The following is a 26,248-nucleotide window of genomic DNA, read 5'->3' on the forward strand; positions in this document are numbered from 1 at the left end:
ACTCTTAAATAACTTGATAATAAGGTTTTAATTACACTTCAACATAAACAATGTACAAAAATTCATATTCATAAAAATTGTCTCAAAAGCAAAAAGCTGTAAACACTAAAGGCCCCGTCTCACATAGCGAGATCGCTAGCGAGATCGCTGCTGAGTCACAAGTTTTGTGACGCAACAGCGACCTCAGTAGCGATCTCGCTATGTTTGACACGTAGCAGCGACCAGGCCCCTGCTGTGAGATCGTTGGTCGTGTCGGAATGGCCTGGACCTTTTTTTGGTCGTTGAGGCCCCGCTGACATCGCTGAATCGGTGTGTGTGACACGGATTCAGCGATGTCTTCACTGGTAACTAGGGTAAACATCGGGTTACTAAGCGCAGGGCCGCGCTTAGTAACCCGATGTTTACCCTGGTTACCATCGTAAATGTAAAAAAAAAACAAAGTACATACTCACATTCCGGTGTCCGTCAGGTCCCTTGCCGTCTGCTTCCTGCACTGACTGACTGCCGGCCGTCAAGTGAAACCACAGCACAGCGGTGACGTCACCGCTCTGCTGTTAGGGCCGGCGCTCAGTCAGTGCAGGAAGCGGACGCCGGGGGACGCGAAGGTGAGTATGTACTGTTTGTTTTTTTACATTTTACACTGGTAACCAGGGTAAACATCGGGTTACTAAGCGCGGCCCTGCGCTTAGCAACCCGATGTTTACCCTCGTTACCCGGGGACCTCGGCATCGTTGGTCGCTGGAGAGCGGTCTGTGTGACAGCTCCCCAGCGACCACACAGCGACAAAACAGCGACGCTGCAGCGATCAGCATCGTTGTCTGTATCGCTGCAGCGTCGCTGTGTGTGACGGGGCCTTAAGAAGAAAAAAGTAGATAGTATAACAAGTATAACAAGATGCAAACTCAAGGAACTTATATTGGCCATACATGGTTTTGGTCTTCCACTGGATATCAAAATTAGAATAGGAACTGCTCTCTGCATGGAGAGATATTCAGCACATTATAAAAAAACAAGTATAGCTTTTATCTGAAAATAATACTAACTAAACTGCTCTCCACAAAAGGCAAGTGATCAGTATAATAAAGAGCTGTACAAATGAAAGGTGTAATGAAAATAGGTGCAGGGGTTGCAGTTACACCTGGTTCTTGGATCCTATTGAGGCCAAAATGTCCTATCATACAGGATACTGTTGTCTCCATAGTGTATGTTTTATATACTTTACTACCCTCCTCTTATGTATACTATACAACTCTTCAATATATATCCCCAGTAAACATATATTTCTTCTATTTAGATTTCATTTAGTGTGTTTTTTCGTTATTTAGGGATTCAACACTGTTTTCATCTGGTTTCCTGTGCGCAAATTTAATAATTGTAGAATTTCAAAATGTCCTTTCGCCCATGCAGGAAGACTAGTTCTACTAAAGACTAATAGTTTAAGATATTACATTGTGACCAATGACCTTTAAGTTACACTTTCTGATGCTAAGTTACTATGTTATATAGCACCATGGAATCAATGGTGCTATATAAATGAATAATAATAATATCGACCTAATGACAGAACAGTCCAGCTGACATATGCTATCTATAGAAGCGGAGAAAATAATTGAGCAATCACAATTGAATGAAATGAGATGTAGATAATTTGCGAAAGACGTTTCTCAGTGTAGAAAAGAACTGAAGAGTGAAATACAAAAAAAAACCAAATGCTTGAGTATAATCGACTTTGGAAAGAGGCAGTTCTATAAGTTAAAACTAGAGTCCCAAATTCTGAAAGATGACAAAAAAGAGACACGGAGAGGTCAATGTGAAATTTGCTCACATTTGAAACACTTTGAAAGCACTCGTCAAATTTGGAGAGGCCCAATCTCGGAAAAGGCAGGCGGAAGTGAGCTAATCAGCTCATTATAAAGGATGAACTTGAATTATGTAAACATTATCAGTGGGATTGGTATTAATGGTGTCCATGATCTTCTTAGCAGTGGCTAAGGCTATCTTCCAAACGGTTATGCACCCTAAAAAATAATTTCACAGTTTTGTTGTAGCGAATGGTGATGGTCTTAGTTCGAGAACCGGCAACTTTATGACATATGAGAATTTTCCTGTGCCAAGTGGTTTGGTGTCTGAAGCAAGGTTTCCAGTGAGGATGGCTCAGTAGTTGGCTAAGCAATGTGAAATTGTGTCACAAAATTATGGCATGGCTGAAAATACTGGAACAATTTAGTTCTTGGTATAACAAAAGCATAGCAAAGCTGGTGTCAGGTGGTTCAGTCTGGAGGGTCTGTGGAAATGTAGAGCTCTCACGTAAGGGAATATTAGAGGAACGTCGTATTGGTAATAGTAAGACATTTGTTCTACCTTTCTCTACTGAGTAGAACCAATCTTGCCCCAAAGTCTTATATAAAGGAGAAGTTATTATAAAAATCATCTTTTCTTGGATCTGATTGTCACCAGTACGTATTTCATAAAAATCAGCATCCACAAAGGCTAGGTTCTCTTCTTCTCTTGTAGGATAGGTGAATGACTGAAAGAGTCCCATTTCTCAGAGAGCTAGCAGGTATTTTGAATGTTTGGGACCATCCTATCTTTTGAGTTGTCTTTGTGTTTTGCCATATGATATAGGTCAGTATGTAACAGCACACCAAGTTCTATTGAGCTTCATTAAGACAGGACAGCAGTAACCAAATGTCCCATTAAATTGGTTACTTGGAATTGTCCGTGGTCAGTATTTATGCTTGAATTCTAATTGTCACGGTTTAAAATTTTTTGAGTAAAGATAAAATCTTGTCAGGATTCTTTACATATTTGGTAAGTAGGACTTTCCCAGCAATGTTCCCTAACTCCTTCAAATTCTTGTTGCTGTTCAGTTGCTCCTGTATTTCTTTAGGCACAATTTCATTATTATCAATCATCTTCTTTATCTTGTTATACTCTCCAGATTCCTTGACGACTGTCACAATGTTATCCACTACAAGCTCTGAAACAAAGACCAGTCATTAGCACATAAATATAGAAAGCAAATATTATGTCTGCGAGCTTTTTGGAGCAAAGCTAGAGCCATTCATAACAGGCTTCACAGTGAGACTATGTAGCAATTACTGTCCACACATCACATAATATAGTTAAACCTCATTGGGATGACATCCCATCTTAAGTCAAAAGTGGTCTGCATTATTGGTCCTATTAAAGAGAAAAGCCAATACTCATGGTACATAAAGACATTGAAAATTTTGTCTATATCTTCCTAAATGGGTGGTCTTTTGAAGAGATTCCCTGTCATGCTGGAAACTCGCACGGGCGATAGGTGCAGCTCTACTGACTGTGGTTATCACTCTGTTCTCCCCAGTTGCTGACTGTCTCCATGAACTGCCTCTTGTAGCATTTCCAACACTGCTGCATCCGCCTGCTGCTGGTGAATCTCTACCTGGCTATACGGAGGCGCGGCCACTTCCTGCAGGCATTTAACCCCATCCTGTGCTGCAAACGGGAGATGCTCAGGCCTATCCCCAAGCAGCAGTGGGTTTATTAGGCAGCTCCTCCCACCACTACTTGCCTAATCTAAGGTTCCAGTTCAATCTGTCTAGATTCCTGTAAGGTCCTCTCTGGTATTATCTAACTTGTTTTCTGACCCATCTTGCCTCCCCTTTTATTTTGACCTTTCCTTTCCTGAACTCAACTACGTACATTGAACATGTATTGCTTGCCTTGACCCCAGATTGTCTGACCATCTTTTTGACTCTGTCCACCTGTACCTCGTATCCGTGTCTCTGACCCTTCCAGTCAGCTGCTGCAGACCCAGGGAGTGCCCTGAACTGGCACCTGGTATCTACGTGCAGCCCAGCCTATCCTCACCATCAGAGGTTCAAGTGACTGCCCAGCAGTCACTTAGTTCCACCGCTCTAGTGTAAGCCCGGCCTGTAGCACAGTAGGTCCACACCCACCAAACTTACATTTTCCATAAATAGCGTTTATATGATATGTATAGTCTTCTATGACTATCTTATGCTTGTAGTCACACAGTGATTGTTTCACCATAGCTTAATGATTTTGATGGAGGATACCTATTCTTGAACTTTAGCTTTTGACTTTAGATGTGATATATGATATAAGATTGTTAATAACCTGCAGTTGAAATATCTTTGTTCACGTGTATGACTTCTGGAGACTTGGGAGGGTCCTGAAAGAGAAAAAAGCTAGAGTAAGCATCTGCTAATATTTTTTTATAAAACTTTATTAGCGCATTTTAGCCCTCGGAAAAGATTATAACAAATATTTTGAGAACAAAATTATGTTTTTGATATCCATAAAGAATGAAATCAATACAGTATAGATCGTAGTGATAACATATTGAAAGATATCATATTATACAGTATATATTTTATCCCCAAAAGACTACTAGAAGTAAATTTGAGGTAATAATAATAATCTATAATAATTTAATAATCATTTATATAGCGCCAACATATTCCGCAGCGCTTTACAGACATTATCATATAGTATTACCAACAATGGGGGTAGGATTGGACGTAGAGTGGAGCGTCTACATGTCTTATAGGATAAATGATGGGCCTTCCACTAGAGAGGAGCGAATATATTAGACAAAGTTGAATTCTATTCGAACATTACAAAAATCTGAATTCATCAAATGCTGATTTTTTTGGGGAATTCGCTTCTATGAGGATTCAGGAAAAGAGTGCCATTTAATGGTAAGAAAAACATACTTTACCCATCACTTTTCCAGCCCTTCAGCTCCACACCATCTCTTGTTTGGTTCTCATCTTCTTATCACCGCTGCTCACACTGATATACCCAGGTCTCTTCATACTGACCCAGGAACGTCTGGCTCTAATGAGGCCCAGGATGTTTCCACACAAAATCGCGGCACATGTCTCGATGCAGAACCATCGCAAGCCTCATCAGAGCTAGAAGTTCCAGCCCAGTATGAAGAGGCCTCAGAAATTAATGCTAGTGGCAGTGACAGAGGTGTATCTAGCCTTTCCTGCACCCTGGGCAAAGGATCAGTTTGGCGCCCCCCCCCCAACCTCCCCCATTTGAACCTTAACTCTATTGAAACTGTATGACCAAGCCAAGGTACATTCCTGAATCCCCATAATGTTAAAATAGATACCAATAAAAGTAAAATTAATTGAGACAGTGGTAGGTTAAGTGTTTTTGAAAATCCATATTGAATCAGGAGCCCCATATAATCCTGCATAAAGGTTAATAATGGGCCCATAAGATCCTCCATAGACACATTTGCCCAATATAGTGCTCCACAAACGTTAATTATGGCCCCATAAGATGCTCCATAAATATATTTGCGCCATATAATGCTGCACAAACGTTAATTATGGCCCCATAAGATGCTCCATAAATATGTTTTTCCCCATATAGTGTTGCAGAAACGTTGATTATGCCCCATAAGATGCTCCATAAATATATTTGCCCCATATAGTGCTGCAGAAACGTTGATTATGCCCCATAAGATGCTCCATAAATATGTTTTCCCCATATAGTGCTGCACAAATGTTGATTATCACCCCATAAGATGCTCCATAAATATATTTGCCCCATATAGTGCTGCAGAAACGTTGATTATGCCCCATAAGATGCTCCATAAATATGTTTTCCCCATATAGTGCTGCACAAATGTTGATTATCGCCCCATAAGATGCTCCATAAATATATTTGCCCCATATAGTGCTGCAGAAATGTTGATTATGCCCCATAAGATGCTCCATAAATATGTTTGCCCCATATAGTGCTGCAGAAACGTTGATTATGCCCCATAAGATGCTCCATACAGACACTTGCCCCATTTGCTGTTGCTGCGATTAAAAAAAAAAAATCACATACTCTCCTCTCCGTTGCTCAGGCCCCACTTTCAATATTCACCTGCTCCTCGATCCGGCGCCGCTCCATCTTCAGCACTGACGCTCAGGCAGAGGGCGCGCACTAACCACATCACCGCGCCCTCTGACCTCAGCATCACTGCTGAAGACGGAGCGACGCCGGAACAAGGAGCAGGTGAATATCACGCAGTGCAGCGCTGCCTTCCCCATTATACTCACCTGCTCCTGGCGCGGTGCAGTCCCTGCTTCCCCGGGGCGGCGCTGCAGCTTCTCCCTGTACTGAGCGGTCACCGTTAATGCTCATTACAGTAATGAATATGCGGCTCCATCCCTATGGGAGGTGGAGCCGCATATTCATTACTGTAATGAGCGGTACCATGTGACCGCTCAGTAAAGGAAGAAGCTGGGGCGCCGGGGAACCGGAGACCTGCAGGGACTGCGCCACCAGGAGTAGGTGAGTATCTCAGTGTGGGGGCAGCAGAATGCCGCTGACGAGGAGCCTCCTTGGACGGCCGCATCATCTGGCGGCCCGCTGGTGCCCCCCTGTTGGCTGTGCCTGGAGCACATGCCCTGGCTGCCCCCCCTTGATACGCCACTGGGCAGTGATAAGAAGAAGTAATAAGGACCAAACGGGTGACAGTGAGAAGTAGAGGGGTCTTACATATTACTGATGTATGACCCCAGTGCATAATAAGAGGCATTCCATTTATGGAGAAAAACTTTTCTGAATTGAATTTCCCTGGAAATTCTGTGCAGACAATTTTTGAATGTTCACAAAAATTGAGCTTGACTTAAGTTGGTACACATGCAGCACATAAATGCATGTTCACATTGGCCATAAAACATATAAAACGTACAAGAGAAAAAATGAACAAAAACCCTGCTGTAAATAAGTAAAAAGCAGCAGGAGTTTTGCTCATTTTTTGTATTATTGTATTCTGTGCAAGCCGGGGTGTGGCCAATCTTTTCTGAGCTGGAGATTGTATATTAAGTTCCCCAAGGCTGGTGTTCTATTGGTTGGGCCCAGTCCTGTTGTCTGCTCTTATTCACACTGAGGTCAACATTGATGCATGGCAAGGTTTCTAATATTAGACCGTGTAGGATCAGAGTTACCTTGTCGTGGTGGGATGGCTTTTATGCTATTATTGATCAAAAACGGTATTACTAAAAACTATTTAATTTAGATGCACTTTTTGCTTTTTACTTATTAACAGCAGGGTTTTTGCTCATTTTTTCTCTTGTATGTTTTATATGTTCTATGGCCAATGTGAACATGAGTTTATGTGCTGCATGTGTACCAATTTAAGTCAAGCTCAATTTTTATGTTTTTTTTCTTTGTATTATTGCTTTCTGTGTAAGCTGGGGTGTTGCCACCCTTTTTGAGCTGGAGATTGTATATAAAGCTCCCCCAGGCTGGTATTCTACTTGTTGGGCCCAGTCCTATTGTCTGCCCTTATTCACACTGAGGTCAACATTGACACATGGCAAGGTTTCTAATATTAGACAGTGTAGAACTGTCCTGATCAGAGTTACCTTGTCGTAGTGGAACGGCTTTTATGCTGTTTTTGATCAAAAACAGTATTACTAAAAACTGTGATATTTAGATGCACTTTTTGCTTTTTACTTATTTACAAGCAGGGTTTTTGCTCATTTTTTCTCTTGTATGTTTTAATTTTTGAATTTTGCCTGATCTGTTCATCTCTACCTACCACCCATCCTGTTGCAGATAACCCCTATTAGAAAAGCTCTAGTGCCATAGAGAACACACCATATCGTCTTTCTCAGGTTCTTCATCTTTTGCTTTTTTGTCTCTTGATCTTGGCTCCTCTATCACTTGATTATCTTGAAGATCATTTCTGAAAGCTAAAATAGGTAATCTATTATTAGCAGAGCACAGTATATAATGTTTGGCTGTTGTAGCACAATAGATTTTACAATTAAGTTCTTAATACCTGCAATGAATGGACAGGACTTTGATACCAGGATACAGCCTAGGCCTAGATGCCTAATATTTAGAGAAGAAATACTTTATAGGTCTCAAATGCTAGCATTCTGGATTCTTCTTGTGATCAAATGACACAAACAACATCATTACATCATAAGAGGCCTTATAGACTTGGCCTTATTTGATGTCATGAGGTCAAATAATCACAAGAGATGCTCAGGATCTCGGCACTCAAGTGCCAGCCGAACATGTTTGAACCACCCTGGTGCAGCTGGCACGAAATAACGACATGAGCATTAGACCAGTGTCCTCATAATCATTTTGCTCAAGGGTTGTGGTGTTCTTTTTGTGTGCTTCCTTACAGTATGAAAAATAGACTTTTGAGGGGTAATCACATACATGTCAGTCTATGGGACCACATTGGCATCAGGGGAGTGGTAGTTAGGTTTTGGTGTATCTATCTCCACGTTCTAAGAGTTAAAGAACCAAGTAAGGTGTTCTCCATTGACTCCCAAAGTAGTTGAACTGACCTCTGATGAAACTTTCCGCAGAAAGGCTGGGATCTTCTAATGTTTCAAATGTATCTAGTAACTAAAAATGAGAAATTAGATTAGAGGGCATTTTTTACCCATATGTATGTAATTACATTATAGTTATCAAATATTCTGTATATTAATGTATCCACTTCTAAAAGAGTGTTATCTCTATATAAAACAAAAAGAAACTAGTCTAGACTAGTAGATGTACTTGATCCTACAACCATCTATAACATATGTGTGCTTGAAGTCTACAGTTGTAAAATAATATGTGAATGCATTTTCATTAGTACAATATCATTAGATGATGAGTCTTTATCAAACCTAGCTTCTATCAACCTTGATGTAAATCAGACGAGCCAAGAAAATGTACAAATTGAGAGAAGCCACCAATGGTTTAAAAATTTACAAATACAACTGAACCAACAGTAGACTGTACCTCATCTTGGGTAGGTTTCTTATTGAGAAGATTTTCAACACTTCGACCAGCATCAATAACTTCATCTTTATATGCCTCAAACATCATCGCAGTGAACACAGTACATTCTTATGGGGAAAAAAACATGGATGAGTAAGATTACAAAATGCAGAACTTTTGGCAATAAACAGTGCTGATTCTTTATGGTGGTAAATTCAACATGAGCAACAAATATTAATGTATTTTTTTTACTCAATATCTGAGATTAGAGAATAGTTTTGCAGGACTTTTGTTCTGTGGCCATACAACTGGAGCCAGGAAATGTCCTCCTACTTGTCAGAATCCCTAGCATCATGCTTCATTCATTTCAAGAGCTCGATTGTAAGAAAAATTAATGTCCCTTAATATTTAGCAAAACTTCCTTGACCACCAAAAATTGCAATAAAAAAAGATCTTCTAAAAGAACAGTAGACCTCTATAAGGAGATCCAATATGGGTTTTCTCTCAACACCAGTATATTTTTCCACGTCTTGACTGCCTACTCAGTCTCGACTACTCTTCATCCTTGGTACTTTGTCTTCCCAAAGCAAACCAATTCCCCAGATTCCTATACCTCACAATATTGTTGAGTATTTGATGGCGCATAATCACAATCCCATATGACAGTTATTTATATCGTACAGTACTGATCTGATGACCCAAACTGTACTTCTATGCATCATTTCCCGCTCCTATGAACAACTGCTTGTTTTGCTGAATATACCTTAGTTCAGGTTGTTAAATCTAAGTATTCCAAAAAAGAAGCCTGACGAAGGCTACCTTCAGAAATGAAAATCAATGGTCATCAAAATATGGGTGGGCAAAACAAAATTCAAAAAAGGGGACCATTTATTTGAAAAGTGCCCTACTAGCATTTTTCCATGAATATCAGTACGAATTACTAAGTAACAAAAGAAAGACTATGAGAATTGAGGCACATGTCAAACTTCAGTCAAATACACCTCAGTGTGTCTAGAAAAGGAAAGGCGATTTTCTCCACTCATGCGATGAACATTATTGGATTTTGTACATGACTAAGACTCTGATGTATTGATTAATGTTATGTTTTGCTAAATTTGATTATTCCAGAATACTGCTTGAAACCATCATTGGCTGAGACCAAGGACCCAGAACTCCTTATACTAATACTCACTTTGGTTAGATTGTGCCTAACATGCCGAATTTGACCAGTTGAGCTCCTGCCCGATATATCTCTTGATCAAACTGTGGTACCTGAGAAAACTTCCTTTTTTTATTTTATTTTAGAACAAGACTAATAAACAAAACATGGGTAAAAAGACCATAGATATTATAAAGTGGTCTAAATTACACCCTAAAATTTAGCTTGTAAAATTGAAAATGAAATTTTCGTACTTACCATGGAAACTGGGTCGGTTTTCTGCATTTTGGTTCCAACATCTAATCATTAAATCTTTAGCTTCAGGCACCATTTTGACCTCACTGTACTCATCTACATCGCTAATTCTAGGTCTTTGGCCTTCACCCACCAAGCGCCTGATATCAGCTGCATCTCTGCCTGTAATTGAGGGAGACAAATTAACTTGAAACCTGTTGTATGTTGTGTTGACAAAAAAAATAAAAGACTGTAGTATTTTCCATAAATGTGCTATGTTGTCTGAGGCTGCATACTGGAACCTACCGTAGTATGCCTCTTCACGAGAGAACAATGTCCACATTAAGATTCCGTAGCTGCAATTCAGAAAAAATAATAGAGACATATCACATATTCATTATTTATTAATAATGTCAGATGAACTTCTGTCTAACAGCGCCTTGAAAAATTATTCATACCCCATTAACCTTTTCACATTTTTTCATGGTACACTTAAATGTATGTCATTGGGATTTTACAGTTCTGCTCAAATGTTTACATACCCCAGAAGAATTTTTGCTTTCTAGGCCTTTTTTCAGGGAATATGAATGATAACACCAAAACTTTTTCTCCACTCATGGCTAGTGGTTGGGTGAAGCTATTTATTGTCAAACTACTGTGTTTTCTCTTTTTAAATCATAATGACAACCCAAAATATCCAAATGACCTTGATCAAAAGCTCACATACCCTGGTGATTTTGGCCTGATAACATGCACAGAAGTTGACACAAATGAGTTTGAATGGCTGCTAAAGGTAACATCCTCACCTGTGACCTGTTTGCTTGTAATCAGTGTGTGTGCATAAAAGCTGAGTGAGTTTCTGGGAATCAGACAGACTCTTGCATCTTTCATCCAGCCACTGATGTTTCTGGATTGTGAGTCATGGGGAAAGCAAAAGAATTGTCAACAAATCTACTGGAAAAGTTAATTGAACTGTATAAAACAAGAAAGGGATACAAAAAGATATCCAAGGAATTGATAATGCCAGTCAGCAGCGTTCAAACTGTGATAAACAAATGGAAGATCAGGGGCTCTGTAAAAACAAAACCACGGTCAGGTAGACCAACAAAAAAGGTGTCCACAACTGCCGGGAAAATTGTTCGGGATGCGATGAAAATCCCATAAATAACATCAGACTCTCTGTAAAATAGCGGTGTGGCTGTTTCAAGATGCACAAAAAGGAGGCACTTGAATAAAATGTGCTGCATGGTTGAGTCGCCATAAGAATGATATTACTGCTCAAATGCCACAAAATTTCTCGCCTACAATGCACAAAACAACACAGAGACAAGCCTCAAAACTTCTGGAAAAAGGTAATTTGGAGTGATGAGACCAAAACTGTACTTTTTGGCCACAACCATAAACATTACATTTGGAGAGAGGTCAACAAGGCTTATGATGAAATGAACGTCATTCCTACTGTAAAGCACAGAGTTGGATCACTGATATTTTGGGCATGTGTGAGCTACAAAGGCACAGGAAACTTGGTCAAAATTGAAGGAAAGATGAATGCAGCACGTTATCAGTAAACACTGGAGGCAAATTTGCACTCATCAGCCTGGAAGCTGCACATGGGACGTACTTGGACGTTCCAACATGAAAATGATCCAAAACACAAGGCCAAGTCAACCAGTCATTGGCTACAGCAGAACAAAGTGAAGGTTCTGGAGTGGCCATCTCAGTCTCCTGACCTCAATACCATTGATCCACTATGGGTAGATCTCAAGCACGCAGTTCATGCTAGACAACCCAGGAATTTACAGGAACTGTAGGCTTTTTGCCAAGAAGAGTGGGCAGCTTTACCATCTGAGAAAATAAAGAACCTCATCCACAACTACCACAAAAGACTTCAAGATGTAATTTATGTTAGAGGGGACAATACACTGTATTAAGAAATGGGGTGTTAGGTGTCGGGATTCTCCCACTGCTTGGGATAGATCCCAAGCATTGCATGGTGCTGTGGTCTCCCATTCTGCTATGGCTGAGGCGGGTGCTGCTCAGCACAGACATCAATCCCAGCATCTTGTTCAGGCTCATGGTATAAAATTGGTTACTGCAGGCTTTTCAGCCAAGTCTATGGGAACCAGTGATATTCTGGTGCAGTCCTGCGCTCCAGAGTCTAAGTCCAGAGATCACCTTACTGGGCATGTACGAAATGTGGCGCCTTCTCATTGGTGGTTGGACGTTAGCTGCTCTGGTGATGTGGCGGCTCCGAATTGACCCATGGGCTATGCCACGGCCGGATGGGAATGAGTGTTTGGGGTTGAGCCTAGGATTCAAAAGGCTCTCTGTTTGCACATGATGCTCTATACCCTGAGAGTTCTTATGTTGGCAGGTAGGATTAGGACTGGGTAGCTACCCCTTGGCTTAGCATGTGTTTCCTTCATGTGTGCGGTTAGCACAGCTGAGTTACAGAGCAAGTCTAACCTTCAGGCTACACCTCTCAGGGAAACCGTCAGGGCTTTGCACCTAAAGTCATATGAGTTTTTTCCTTTGGCTCTGCATCTGCTTCATTCTTGTGTGTGATTCGCAGTTTAGTGGCAGAGAGACCGCAACCCTCATGCTATCAACCCTGTGACATTTAACAGGGTATAGTACTCGGCTTATTGAGTGTAGTACCTCTCAGTGAAGTAACTGAGCTTGATACTTTGTGTTCTGTTCATACTGTGTGGAGTTTACGCAGTCTGATTATGGTTAATGCTCACTGCTTCGTTCCGCCATTGTTCAAATTGGCATCAATTATACTTTTGTGCATGGTGGACCCCGGGTTGCGATTGCACTGTAATTCATATTTTAGTTAGTGCAATCCGCCAACCCTAACATGGGGTATGTGAACATTTGATCAGGGTCATTTGGATGTTTTGGGTTGTCATTATGATTTAAAAAGAGAAAACACAATAGTTTGACAATAAATGGCTTCACCCAACCACTAACCATGAGTGGAGAAAAAGTTTTGGTAGTATCATTCATATTCTCTGAAAAAAGGTCAAGAAAGCAAAAATGTTGCCAGGGTATGTAAACTTTTGAGCACAGCTGTATGTGATACCAACACAAAAGTTGCAAGTGTTTGTGAAGTGTTATTGAAATATTACATGGTATTCTTATTATCTTACAAATTGGAAACTGGACTTCTTATGTCTAAAAATTGTTTTTTTCTTGCCTCTCTTCCGTAAAGGCCATGTTTGTGTACTATTAATACCACGTTCACGTGTTCAGCATTGGGTCAATATTTTACATCAGCATTTTAAAGCCAAAACCAGGAGTGGGTGAAAAATGCAAAAGTGGTGAACATGTTTCTATTATACTTTTTCTCTGATTTTTCCACTTCCGATTTTGGCTTATAAATACTAGTTTAAAATAGAGAAAAAATACTGAACATGTAAATGTGGCCTTATTAGTGTTCTATTTCCTTGGAATGTTAGTTTAGGTGGACACCTTTCATTTTTCAACGGTGGATTCAACAGTGCTCCATGAGAAATTCAGCGCTTGGACTATTTTTTTTATGTACACTAACCCTGCTTTACTTTTCCAAACAACTTTATACTTGACATGTCTGTTGTGCTCCTTGGTTTTCATGATGCTGTTTGATCCATAATCTTCTCAAACAAATCTCTGAGACCTTCACAGAATAGCTGTTGTCATGCTGAGGATAAATTACACACAGGTGGACTAACTTACTAATTATGTGACTTCTGGAGGCAAATGGTCACTCAGGACTTTATTTATGGGTATCAGATTACAGGGGGCTGAAATCAAATACTCATCACGATTTTCATAAAATAACTATAGAACAATGCATCATTAATTTTATACTTCACGCATACTTAATACTTTGTGTTGGTATCACAAAAAATCACAATAAAATACATTTACGTTTGTGGATGTATTGTGAAAAAATGTGGAAAAGTTTACTGGATATGAATACTTTTTCAGGGCACTGTATTTGTATTCCTAAAGAATCCAATGAAAGGGGCATCTCAATATCTAGTGACTTTGTGTGCAAGTTTTGACATAAATGCTTATGACCCAGTGAAAAAAAATGCAAAACCATTGGAGAGAGTGGAATGGTAAGAATGATTACTCTTGTCTTGAAAACTGAAAAATCTTTGACCCTAAGCATGTAAATGTCCAACACAAAGACTGCAAGGAAACATTTTAATGCTAAGTCAAGTTTTTAGTTTTTATAAGCACCTCTTAATGGTGCCAAATGTGTTAATTTAACCCCTTTCTGACCTCGGACGGGATAGTACGTCTGAGGTCAGAAGCCCCGCTTTGATGCGGGCTCCGGCGGTGAGCCCGCATCAAAGCAGGGACATGTCAGCTGTTTCTAAAAGCTGACATGTGCCTGTAATAGGTGCGGGCAGAATCGTGATCTGCCCGCGCCTATTAACTAGTTAAATGCCGCTGTCAAACGCAGACAGCGGCATTTAACTACCGCTTCCGGCCGGGCGGCCGGAAATGAGAGCATCGCCGACCCCCATCACATGATCGGAGGTCGGCGATGCTTCTCCATTGTAACCATAGAGGTCCTTGAGACCTCTATGGTTACTGATCGCAGGTAGCTGTGAGCGCCACCCTGGGGTCGGCGCTCACAGCACACCTGCAATTCTGCTGCATAGCAGCGAACATCAGATCGCTGCTATGTAGCAGAGGCGATCGGGTTGTGCCTGCTTCTAGCCTCCTATGGAGGCTATAGAAGCATGGCAAAAGTAAAAAAAGAAAAGTAAAAAAAAATGTGAAAAAATAAAAAAAATATAAAAGTTTAAATCACCCCCCTATTCAAAATAAATCAATGAAAAAAAATAAAATCTACACATATATGGTATCGCCGCTTTCAGAATAGCCCGATCTATCAATAAAAAAAAGCATTAACCTGATCGCTAAACGGCGTAGCGGGAAAAAGATTTAAAACGCCAGAATTACGTTTTTTTGGTCGCCGCGACATTGCATTAAAATGCAATAACGGGTGATCAAAAGAACGTATCTGCACCAAAATGGTATCATTAAAAACGCCAGCTCGGCATGCAAAAAATAAGCCCTCAACCGACCCCAGATCATGAAAAATGGAGACGTTACGAGTATCGGAAAATGGCACAATTTTTTTTTTTTTTTAGCAAAGTTTGGAATTTTTTTTCACCACTTAGATAAAAAATAACCTAGACATGTTTGGTGTCTATGAACTCGTACTGAACTGGAGAACCATAATGGCAGGTCAGTTTTAGCATTTAGTGAACCTAGCAAAAAAGCCAAACAAAAAACAAGTGTGAGATTGCACTTTTTTGCAATTTCACTGCACTTGGAATTTTTTTCCAGTTTTCTAGTACATGACATGGTAAAACCAATGATGTTTTTCAAAAGTACAACTCATCCCGCAAAAAATAAGCCCACACATGGCCAAATTGACGGAAAAATTAAAAAGTTATGGCTCTGGGAAGGAGGGGAGCGAAAAACGAACACGGAAAAACGGAAAATCCCAAGGTCATGAAGGGGTTAATATGAAGAAGCAAAGATTGAAAGGATGTGATGCTTAACAGTCAGAAAATCGATCTCTCACCTGTAAACATCATAAGATTTAGTTGCACGATAGTTGATATCCTTCAGAGCTTCTGGTGCCATGTATGACCAGGTTCCAGCAAACGATGGAGTTGCAGAGCTAGTAACCCCAACAATCTTAGACAATCCAAAATCTGTGATCTTGAGAAAAAAGATACATTTACAAGCTGTATCCTACAGAAAACATTTGGTACTAGGGTTAGTAAGGATCCCATATACAAACCTTCACCGATCATCAATTGAGGCTTATCAAAACAATATGCCATTATTTTTTTAGAATAAATGTATTGAAAAGGAAGTATTTTATGGTTCAAATTTTTTTACCACTTTAAAAGTCTTATTTTGAGCTCTGATTTAGCCTTTTAATACCAGTGAGACTAAGAAGTGGCATAGAACATAGGCAGTTCTTGGACAAAGACATTTCAAAACGTCGATCTCAAGATCCACTGGTAAGGCCTGTTCAGCTGTTTAGAAAGAGGCTACAAAAGGGAATGTCACAATGATTCAGTGGGATCTAAGTGAAACTGTAACATATCTACTCGCTCATGTCCTACTGGGTCTATACGAGGACCTACAGCAGATGTGCAAGTTTTCTGTTATTGTTTTGTATGATGTCATGCTTCGTTTGGTATTCTGTATGTTTAGTATTACCTCGTATATATATATCTATCCTAATTATATAGTTGATTTCTTGTCTACATAACCACCTACCATTCCGGCAGAGCACAAGAGGCTTCTCAGGAGATTTGTCAACTGAGAATATGGAAAGTCTCTTCATTTTCCCAAACCTTTGCAAATGTTATTATGCAAATTGTCTCTTCAGAGAGGAAGAGGACTAGAACTCTAGTGCCACCTATTGGAAGTAGCAATCCTAACAGGTGGCACTAGAGTTCTAGTCCTCTTCCTCTTTGAAGAGACAATTTGCATATTTCCCAGAGAAGCATTGCGGCTTTAAGTCTCCTCACCTCGACATGCTTATCATGTCACTCTCCGCAAGGAGAAACGATACTTCTTGGATCCAAATTTTATTATTTTAAGCTCAAAGAAGCCAAGCATTTGAAGTGTCTGTTCAGAAATTTCCTAGTAGGTTACTTGTCTGAGTACTTCCAGTTCAGATGCACTAATTTGGCTAATACATATTTTTCTATGCCAATAATGCTTTATAGTTGAGTAATAAATTTAATTACCTGTACATCTAAGTGTTTGTCCAACAGTACATTGCTTGGTTTCAGGTCTCGATGGATGATTGGTGGGTCAAGGCTGTGGAGGCAGTTCATACCCAGAGCCACCTGATGAAAAATTTGAAACCTCAAGGCCCAAGGAACATCAGGGATTTTGTCAAAGAGAGACAGTAAAGATCCATTAGGCATGTACTTCATGACCAGTCCATGTTCAGGAAGATCATCTTCAGGATTCCCATACACACCAATAAGTTGAAGTATGTGAGGATTGCTGCTGGCCTTCTGCATTATGCATTGTTCCTTTTTTAGATCCTTTATAAGTTTATTCAAATTGGAGCTGGATAAAAGCAAATAGTGCATATAGTAATACATATTGGGATTGTACCATTATACTTTCACTATGACTGTTGCCCATCATGCAACCCCTGTCGGTAAGTGACTAGTAATGCACCTAATGGGTGCTTTCTAGCTCAGCTCAGTAGCTGAGCATGCCTCCTTCTCCATTATAGCTGATGCAGAGTCAGAGGAAGGGGCTGACATAGCTATTGACCTGAGCCAAATAGCCATCCCTTAAACAAAGGGTCATATGCTGACACATCTATAGATTGTTTTTTACATCATTCACATGTTAATTTATTTCCACAGGTCATTGCAGGTCATCAATACCATTTAAACTCTGCAACATTAAAATTGAAGAAAAAAAGTAAAGGAATGATGAATGGTGATGAGCGAATACTGAAATATTCTGATTCTGGAAAATTGGCACGGTACCGAATAACGAATCCAATGCAAGTCAACAGGAAAGCCGAATATTTTTCTGCTGAACCCAACAATCAGGTCTGGGGGCATGGGTAAAAAGCTGAAATGGATGGGAAAGAGCTAAAACTAAATGGAAACAGCATGGAGAAGATGCCTGCATGCCTTTCTGATTCAAATATGGTAACTGGGAATAATCTTGTCTGACTACTGCGCCTGTTTTACGGATTTTTATAAAGACTTACCAAACCAAACCAACATTTCTTTTTAAATGGCAAAATGCTAAGAAACATTTTTTTCCTTTATAATTACATGTATATAATGCTAAGTAATAAAAATAAAAAATGATAGGGCTCTCACTCCTACATTTGGAAGGTCCTTCCCTCATGCAAAATAGTTAGCAAGATAGTGGAATACATATTCCCCATGCATTTACAATGTAATTTCAAATATGCCCATTTAAATTTTGGGCTTTGCCACCACCACAACGTCCACCACCATCTCATTATGTAGTTCTTGCTTCACATTTTCAGACGGCCAACAGGTGGTGTGAATCCTTCATTTTGTAAGCTCAACAATTTATTTTTGCCCCCGGGGCCCAATGGAACCACTTTCATAGCGGGTGTAGCCGTTGTAAGGTAAATATAATACAGGAGTTGGGGCAGCCGTATGATCAATGTCAGGAAGTTAGATTCTACCAGACACCAACAGCATTAGAATTAAATTCGTAGTACAATGTATGCAAGCGAGGGCCTGTATTGTGGTCAGTCTCTCAGGCCTGAAACACATGTCAGGAACATGAACAAGCTTCATTTCACTTGGAAGAAGCCTACTCAAGGGAAAGAGACAGTAGTGCCATTGACCAATCTGCACATGCCTACGCATTCTTCAGGAAGCTAACCAACCGGGCAGAATGTATCTTTTGCATGGTTTTGAGCAACAACGGAATAATTGCAGGATATGTCCCAAAGAGTGTTGAGGTCTATGGAGTGTATTACTCAGGTGACAAGCAGTGCTACACAGCTCAGGTAAAGGCCTTAGCGTGGCAATGACCATGTTTCAATATGTGTAAGGTTGCTGCCTGAATAGATCTGTGGAGCGTATTAACCCAGCCTCTTAGACATGCTTAAAATATACAGAAACTGGCCAATACCCTGATAGGGCTGGCGGAATACACCAAATAAATGTAAGGATAGTAATAAGGTGCTTTCACAGCCCGGGGTCCACCATGCAGAGATTTTAACCGCTGCTCGGTAATGATGGGCACAATATGGCTGTAAAGTTACAAACATACGCAGGATAACCATCACCCGGTGTGTACTGCAGCAAGCCCTGTTACTGCACAGAACCGCTTGACTAAATTTAGCGCACAGAGTGCGCACGGCATCGCACAGGCGAACGCCACTAACAACCATTAACAGAAGAGATTTAGCGCACAGAGTGTGCGTGGCGTCACACAGGCGAACGCCAATAACTGATGCTAACTATCGTGAAGTGAACTGAGTGCAAGGTGGCGCATAGGCAATGCCACTACTTGGCGTTATCTCAAACTCCAGTCACCCTATACACATACACAACCAGAGGGTAGGGGATCATTAGGAGCTATCACCAGAGACATACACACTTGCACACACACACACCACAATTATAGGCCATGCAATCCATTTATAGCCGCAGCCTTCCGGGACCTTGCTGATGGCCCAATCTGAGCTGCTTGAGGAACGGCACATCGGGAAAAATAGTGGCGGCTGGGAATCAAGTACTGTGGGGCTGCCACAGCCAAAAGGTTTTGGAAAGACTCACTTCCCACAAGTCCAAACGTCAACATTTCCAGGGCTAGCAATCTGTCAATGTGGGTGTTTAGCATTTGGACCGGAGAGTGGGTGGCTGGATATTTCTGCTTTCTGGTAAATGTGTGGGGCATGGACAACTGGACGTGGTTGCTGACTGTTGTGTGTGTGCAACCACTTGTTTTCGACAGGAGGCATCAGCGCCTGTTTTCATGGTCAGCAGATTGGAAATGCCCTAACACAGGGGAAGGGCCAATGCTTTCATCGTCAGACACAGATTTTGTACCCATGCATTCCGCCCACCTACTGGGGAGCTTGGCTGCCATGGGCTTTTGCATGCTGGTAGTGCTCAGGTTGGCAGTGTCCTTGCCTCTTCTTAGCTTGGTTTGGCAGATGCTGCAAATTAAGGTTGTTTTATCTGAAGGACCTTAAGAATAAAACTGCCATACAGGGGAACAACGCACCCTTGGCCTGTTGTCTAGCTGAGTGGGGGGCTCTGTGGAACAGGTGACCTAGTTCTACCTCTGGTCAAACCACTACCTCTTCTTGCCTTTTTCTTGCCATGGATCCATACCTCTCTGCACTCTGCATGCCAGGTTGGATCAGTGACCTCATCATCGACCACGTCATCTTCCAATTCCTCAATCTGATCCTCTTTCTGAGTTGTGATTTGATGCTGACCTAATGGCAACTGTGTGTCATGATTATCCTCCATCTCTTCAGACATAAATTGACCTTCCACAACATGGCTTCCTCCTCGCCGTGGGTGCTCAAATGTTTGGGCATCACTGCATTCCACCTCCTCATGACCCTCTTTAATGCACGTTGAGGCCTAACAAATTACAAGGGAATATAAACAGTACCTCAGAGAGGCCAGCGTTGGTGTCATATGTCTCCTGGGACTCTTGATGGTGTGAGGAAGGAGGACCATTTTTAGGATTCAGAGGCCAAGCCTCTAGGCTATTGAGACTGGACTGTGTGGAATTTATTTATAGACTTGGCACACACTATGTAGATGCGGTGGAAAAAATGTAATAAAGTGCAGTACATACAGTAACAGTAGATGTAACGTCTACTGTTACTGTATGTACTGCACTTTATAAAAATGTTTCCACCGCATCTACATAGTGTGTGCCAAGTCTATAAATAACTTGACACGGATTGGGCCCCTAATTGAGCACCACTCATAGTTGTGCTAACGGTTTTCATTGATGGATTGTGGAAGACTTTGTGGTGCTGCTTGTCAACACACTGGAGCCTTTGACTGCCATTCAACCCACAACATCCTCGCACTTGCCTTGGTTCGTTAGTGGTATAGCGAACTGATGAAATTTTAACAGGAACCTATAACAAGATACAGTCACTTTCGGATTTGTCACGCAGCCTTGGCTGGCACCACCAGATCCATGTCCCTTAACGTCACACTTTCTCATCTTGAATGTGTTATGTTTATGAAACAAAAAAATACTGTCTTTATTTTTCGCAAGTACCCTAACAAAGGTCTTATGTACAAATTCACTGTATCTAGCAATGTGTAGCTATTTTTTTGGAGATCGCAGCTTGATTATGCATGGCAACAGCAGACTGAAGTAAATTACAGGTAGTCACATTTGCGTATTTCTGCAGGCTTTGCACCAGTAGCACAACTGCTAGATAAAGATACCCTATTTTGTAAACCAGTAGAAAACTATGATTTTTTTTAGATGGCTTTGCTGACACACTCCAAATGCGGAGTAATGAAGACTATGACCCCTGCTAAATTGTCACATAAGATTATCTATACCCGGATTGAGCCAGTCGCACAACTGCTAGATAAAGTTATATTATTTTTTAAATCAATAGAAAATTATGATTTTTTTAGATCTCCCTGCTGACACGCTCCAAATGCGAAGTAGAGAAGATTGGTGCCCCTTCTATATTGTTACGTAAGATTGTCTGTACCCGGATTGCAGCAGTCACACAACCAGTCGCACAACTGCTAGATAAAGATATGCTATTTTTTAAACAAATATATTTTGGGGTGGATTTTTTTACATCCCTTTTATGAAACACGCCAACAGCAGACACTGGGAAATTTATGGTAAATAGTGACGTTTCTGTAGCTCAAGTGGTTTTGCTCCAGTCGCACAACTGCTAGACAAATATTAGGTATTTAAGCAATAGATGAGGACTATTATTTAGCAATTAGATTTTAAAATGGATGCTACCATATGCTGACACTGAGGAATATTATTTTGCAGTAAAAAAAAAATGTACAGGCTGCTACACAGGAATATTTTGTAGCTCCCAAAACAATGGTTTTGTATATGCTGGTACTACATAATATTATTTCCCTTTACAAATAGTTGATTTTTATATTTTGGTAGGGGATGAAACCCTCCCAGTTTCACCCTAATCGCACTGTCTGTTCCTAATACTGACTACTATACAACACAGTGGAAAATAGCAGAGATCTTCAGCATGCATTCCATGCCCATGGGAGTGGAGAAAGGTGAATATACATTTCTCCTAAGTAGCAGCACACATGACTGCCCAGCAGCTGCAGGAAGGCTCCTGCTTATACTGTGCGCACTACTAACGAGCAATGAATACTCACTGCTCTGCGCGCGCACAGTCCCAGTGTGCAGAACAATGAGTATTCCGGCAGCTGCCCTTCAGGTTGCAAGCAGCATATGACGTCCCTGCCATGCCCTGCTTACAAGCATAAAGCAGCTGCTGGCATCAGAACAAGATGCTGCGAGGGAGCGCCGGAAAGGTAAGTGTAATGGTTTGGGGTTTTTTAATGTTTTCTGATGGGGCCATGCATACCAGAATGGGGTGGGGGCCAATCATACCAGGATCAGGAAGGGGCCATTCATACTAGGATGGGTGTGGGCGCCAATTATACTAGGATGGGGATGGGGCCATGCATACCAGGACGGGGATGGGGACCAATCATACCAGGATGCTATTAAAGAGAAAAGAATATTCATTGCCCTCCACGCCCATGGGCGTGGAATGCAGTGAATGTTCATTTCTCTTTACCAGCAGGGATAGGAGTTAGCTGCAGCAGCCGGCTCCTGCCTCTGTTACCTGATGCTCCGCCGATGCCGCTCCCCCACCACAGCCAGACTATAAAATTCACCCACCATTTTCCTCCACATTTTTGGAAAAGAGTGCGTCTTATAGTCCAAAAACTACAGTAATTACTCACCGAGTATCGAATAGCCGTGGTCTAGGCAGGACAGACTAATAAAAATGGGTAACTATTCCCTATACTGATTATACCTTTTAAACATGTTCAGTGTTTAACATAAGGACCCATAGACATGTTGTATTAGACACTGGAGTATTGCCTCCATAATTGAAAATCTTTTTATTACTAATTTATATAAAATGACAATTGAATGTAGGGGTACCAAGTTTATATGAATGTCTCTTATGAACTTTTAAATGGAATAAAATCCTTTGTTTGCACTCTACTATTTAGTTCTGACCTACAATCCAGCCTCTCTTTTCACCCATGGATTTAATCACACTTTACCTAGATAAAATTTACCCATGTATATTCTTTTGTAATTTTTTGGATTGTTATCAATTTGTCTATATCAATAAACTTTTATAGTTTTTGGCATACTTGGACTCAGTTTTCTCCTTGTCTGTCAGCCCTCAGGATCAGTGTAGGTTTCGCCCCAGCGAACGGTCAGTTATCCTTCATTCTGCGTATAGTGAAAATCTTTCATAATTGAGACTACCCCTTTGACTCTGATTCTGGTCTTTGCAGCTATATATTTTTGCTGTACCATTACCTCGCTGTACAAGTACAGCATAGTGCCGGAAGGGGTTAAAATTAACCTGTCACCAGGTTTGGCTCATATGAGTTATGGCCACCACATTTCAGGGCTTATCTACAGCATTCTATATTGCTGTAGATAAAACCTCCATCAGACCACCAAGGGAAGAAAAATAGCTTTTATTATACTCACCTGGGGGGTGGTCCGGTCTGATGGGTGTCGCAGGTCCGGATCCCATACCCCCCATCTTCGTACGATGCTGCCCTCCTGCTTGATTCATGGCTCCCCGGCATCACGCTCCTGCGCAGGCGTACTTATCTGTCCTGGTGAGGGCAGAGCAAATTCCTGCAGTGCGCAGGGGCCGGGCCTCTCTGACATTTTCCAGCGCCTGCGCACTGCAGGACTTTGCTCTGCCCTCACCAGGACAGATAAGTACGCCTGCGCAGGAGCGTGATGCCAGGGAGCCTGTGTGGATTACGCAGATACACGACATCCATATGAAGTAAGCAGGAGAATGCTGTAATATCAGCCCTGAAAGGGGGTGGCCGTAACTCATATCGGCCAAATCAGGTGACAGGTTCCCTTTAAAAGAGGACCTATCACTTGTCCTCTGTTTCCATACATTTCCCATGAAAAAAAACTCTTCTGAAATATAGATTTGTTTTTGTAATTCTGTGTTGTCAGACGGCATAAAGATGTGCCCTGACAATAGAGGTAATCGTAATACCGAGGTATCAATTTATTAATACATTTCCAGGAGGAACGATCGAGGAACAAAATAAAAGTTTTGAAAAAAAAGTCTCAGAATTGATATTTGTAGTTTTCACTTCCTGAAGAGCAGTGTACGGAGGCCTGGAGGCACAATGGAAAAGCATCATTCCTTCTTTCAAGCACTTTTTGCCATGTGTTTTTTCTCGTCTCTTCCCTCATGCTCAAAAGTGAAAGTATCTTGTACCAGCTCCTTTCTTCTTCCTGCAGACACATTTTTTTTTTAAAAAAAAAGTTCAGAAAAAACATTGCTCCTCCCTATTCCAGCTGGGAATTTCCTGTTATTGCACAAAGTCAAGGTCATATTATTTATCCAGCTAGAAATGAGCTTCTCTGCAAAGTCTGCAGGATGTAGCAGAGCTGAGTTTGCAGAAGTAACGCTGCAGTAGTGATGCCAGAAGGCGTCTCTTCTGAAGATTATCGGAACAGTCATACGTTTTCCTCTCTGCATGGCGATGTGGACAGGGAGATTTTTGAGTTTTTCAAAGGCGACGCACTTTTCAAGCTGAAACAGAAATCCTTTTTTCAGGAAGAGTAGGGGAAGGCTGGAGGAGTTTATTCTTTCACTAGAGCGGTTTTGAAGATTTTTGGTATGAGTTTTACTTGCTGAGTTCATGGAGCCTAAACCATTCCAAGAGTGTGTGCACATGAGGTCTTTTTTAGATGCTATAGTCCAAAATCTACCTGAAAAAGCACTGCAAAACCTCCGCAAAAAATGGTCATAGTGTACAGCAATGTCAAAATGATATCACTATTCATATGTTCTGGCATGTGTCACTTCAGGTTTTGTGGTCGCTGGCCATCACCATTCACCATACTTTATGCATGTAACATAAGGAAAGGGTTCAACAGAGCCGGAGAAGACTATGGTTAGTCCTGATTCCAATGTTGGACGAGGCCACCAAACATTAATGATTAATATCCATGATACAACACAGTAGTAGCAGTAATCTTACCCACCTTCGTGACCCCTGGACCATCTTTATCGCTACCTCCATGTTCAGCCTCTTACTCCATCCTCGATATACAACTCCGAACCCCCCGGCGCCCACCAGCTGCCACCGCTCCACATCTCCAGCAGGTAGAAGATGCATCTTCTATGGGACGTGTCACCCGCCCGAGAGCGCAGCGCGTCTGATTCTGGGACGGAGCCTCTCTGGGTTTCCTGATCTCTGATTGTGCAAGACGTCGGAATGAAAGCGGCAGCTGCCAAGAACTGTGTGCAGCAAAGTAGTGATAGCCGGGGAAATGCCAGGAATTTTCCCATCTGCCTGTTTAGTCCTGTCTGCTCTTTGGGATCATAATAGTAACTGAAGGGATATTATTAACTTCTTAAGCACCAGGCGATTTTCAGTTTTTTTAGTTTTCATTTTTTCCTCCCCTTATTCCAAGAGTGATTACTTTTTTTATTTTCCGTCAAAATAGCTATTTGAAGGCTGGAGTCACACTAGCTATTGTAAAATCGGTCCTATTTTGTTCCTGTAAAGTTGAATGACTAATGCGAGTGTCATATGTTTCTAATGCGAGTACAATCCGGCTTTTCACACCTAGAATCCGATTTGCATCCAACTCCAGTGCGATTTTAACATGAGCTTTTACATAGAGCAATTCTCTGTCATTTACACATCATTTTCAAAGGAAATTGTCTTCAAAACACACACACTATATATATTTATATATCTGTTTATACAGGTCCTTCTCAAAAAATTAGCATATAGTGTTAAATTTCATTATTTACCATAATGTAATGATTACAATTAAACTTTCATATATTATAGATTCATTATCCACCAACTGAAATTTGTCAGGTCTTTTATTGTTTTAATACTGATGATTTTGGCCTACAACTCCTGATAACCCAAAAAACCTGTCTCAATAAATTAGCATATTTCACCCGTCCAATCAAATAAAAGTGTTTTTTAATAACAAACAAAAAAACCATCAAATAATAATGTTCAGTTATGCACTCAATACTTGGTCGGGAATCCTTTGGCAGAAATGACTGCTTCAATGCGGCGTGGCATGGAGGCAATCAGCCTGTGACACTGCTGAGATGTTATGGAGGCCCAGGATGCTTCAATAGCGGCCTTAAGCTCATCCAGAGTGTTGGGTCTTGCGTCTCTCAACTTTCTCTTCACAATATCCCACAGATTCTCTATGGGGTTCAGGTCAGGAGAGTTGGCAGGCCAATTGAGCACAGTAATACCATGGTCAGTAAACCATTTACCAGTGGTTTTGGCA

At 41.0% G+C, this 26,248-nt stretch overlaps 1 protein-coding gene across 2 annotated transcripts; it reads right to left on the reverse strand.

Moving 5' to 3' along the window:
* Positions 1 to 1,315: 1,315 nt before the first annotated feature.
* Positions 1,316 to 25,215, reverse strand: LOC143768918 (receptor-interacting serine/threonine-protein kinase 3-like). Of its 2 annotated transcripts, none has more exons than XM_077257532.1 (10): positions 24,968 to 25,215; positions 16,927 to 17,257; positions 15,741 to 15,880; positions 10,454 to 10,503; positions 10,172 to 10,330; positions 8,776 to 8,882; positions 8,331 to 8,391; positions 7,624 to 7,718; positions 4,126 to 4,180; positions 1,316 to 2,980 (listed from the first exon to the last, which is right to left on the reverse strand). In XM_077257532.1, the coding sequence occupies exons 1-10, from the start codon at positions 25,099 to 25,101 to the stop codon at positions 2,760 to 2,762; spliced, it is 1,353 nt and encodes a 450-aa protein (XP_077113647.1). In that variant the 5' UTR covers positions 25,102 to 25,215; the 3' UTR covers positions 1,316 to 2,759. The 2 variants fall into 2 exon arrangements, with proteins under 2 accessions (XP_077113647.1, XP_077113649.1); XM_077257534.1 differs by having other exon boundaries at positions 2,622 to 2,980; positions 16,927 to 17,028; positions 24,968 to 25,049.
* Positions 25,216 to 26,248: the final 1,033 nt, after the last annotated feature.

This window comes from Ranitomeya variabilis, chromosome 1, assembly GCF_051348905.1.
Source record: "Ranitomeya variabilis isolate aRanVar5 chromosome 1, aRanVar5.hap1, whole genome shotgun sequence".
Classification (NCBI taxonomy): Eukaryota; Metazoa; Chordata; class Amphibia; order Anura; family Dendrobatidae; genus Ranitomeya; species Ranitomeya variabilis.

What these genes read in the sequence shown, in the direction of transcription:
- LOC143768918 (XM_077257532.1), bottom strand. Translation starts at nt 25,101, where the DNA reads ATGCATCTTCTACCTGCTGGAGATGTGGAGCGGTGGCAGCTGGTGGGC. An exon ending in ATGGTCCAGGGGTCACGAAG is followed by an intron (nt 17,258 to 24,967) that starts GTGGGTAAGATT and finishes GCTTTTATCCAG; the next exon opens with CTCCAATTTGAATAAACTTA. An exon ending in AACCTGAGAAAGACGATATG is followed by an intron (nt 4,181 to 7,623) that starts GTGTGTTCTCTA and finishes TTTCTCTTTCAG; the next exon opens with GACCCTCCCAAGTCTCCAGA.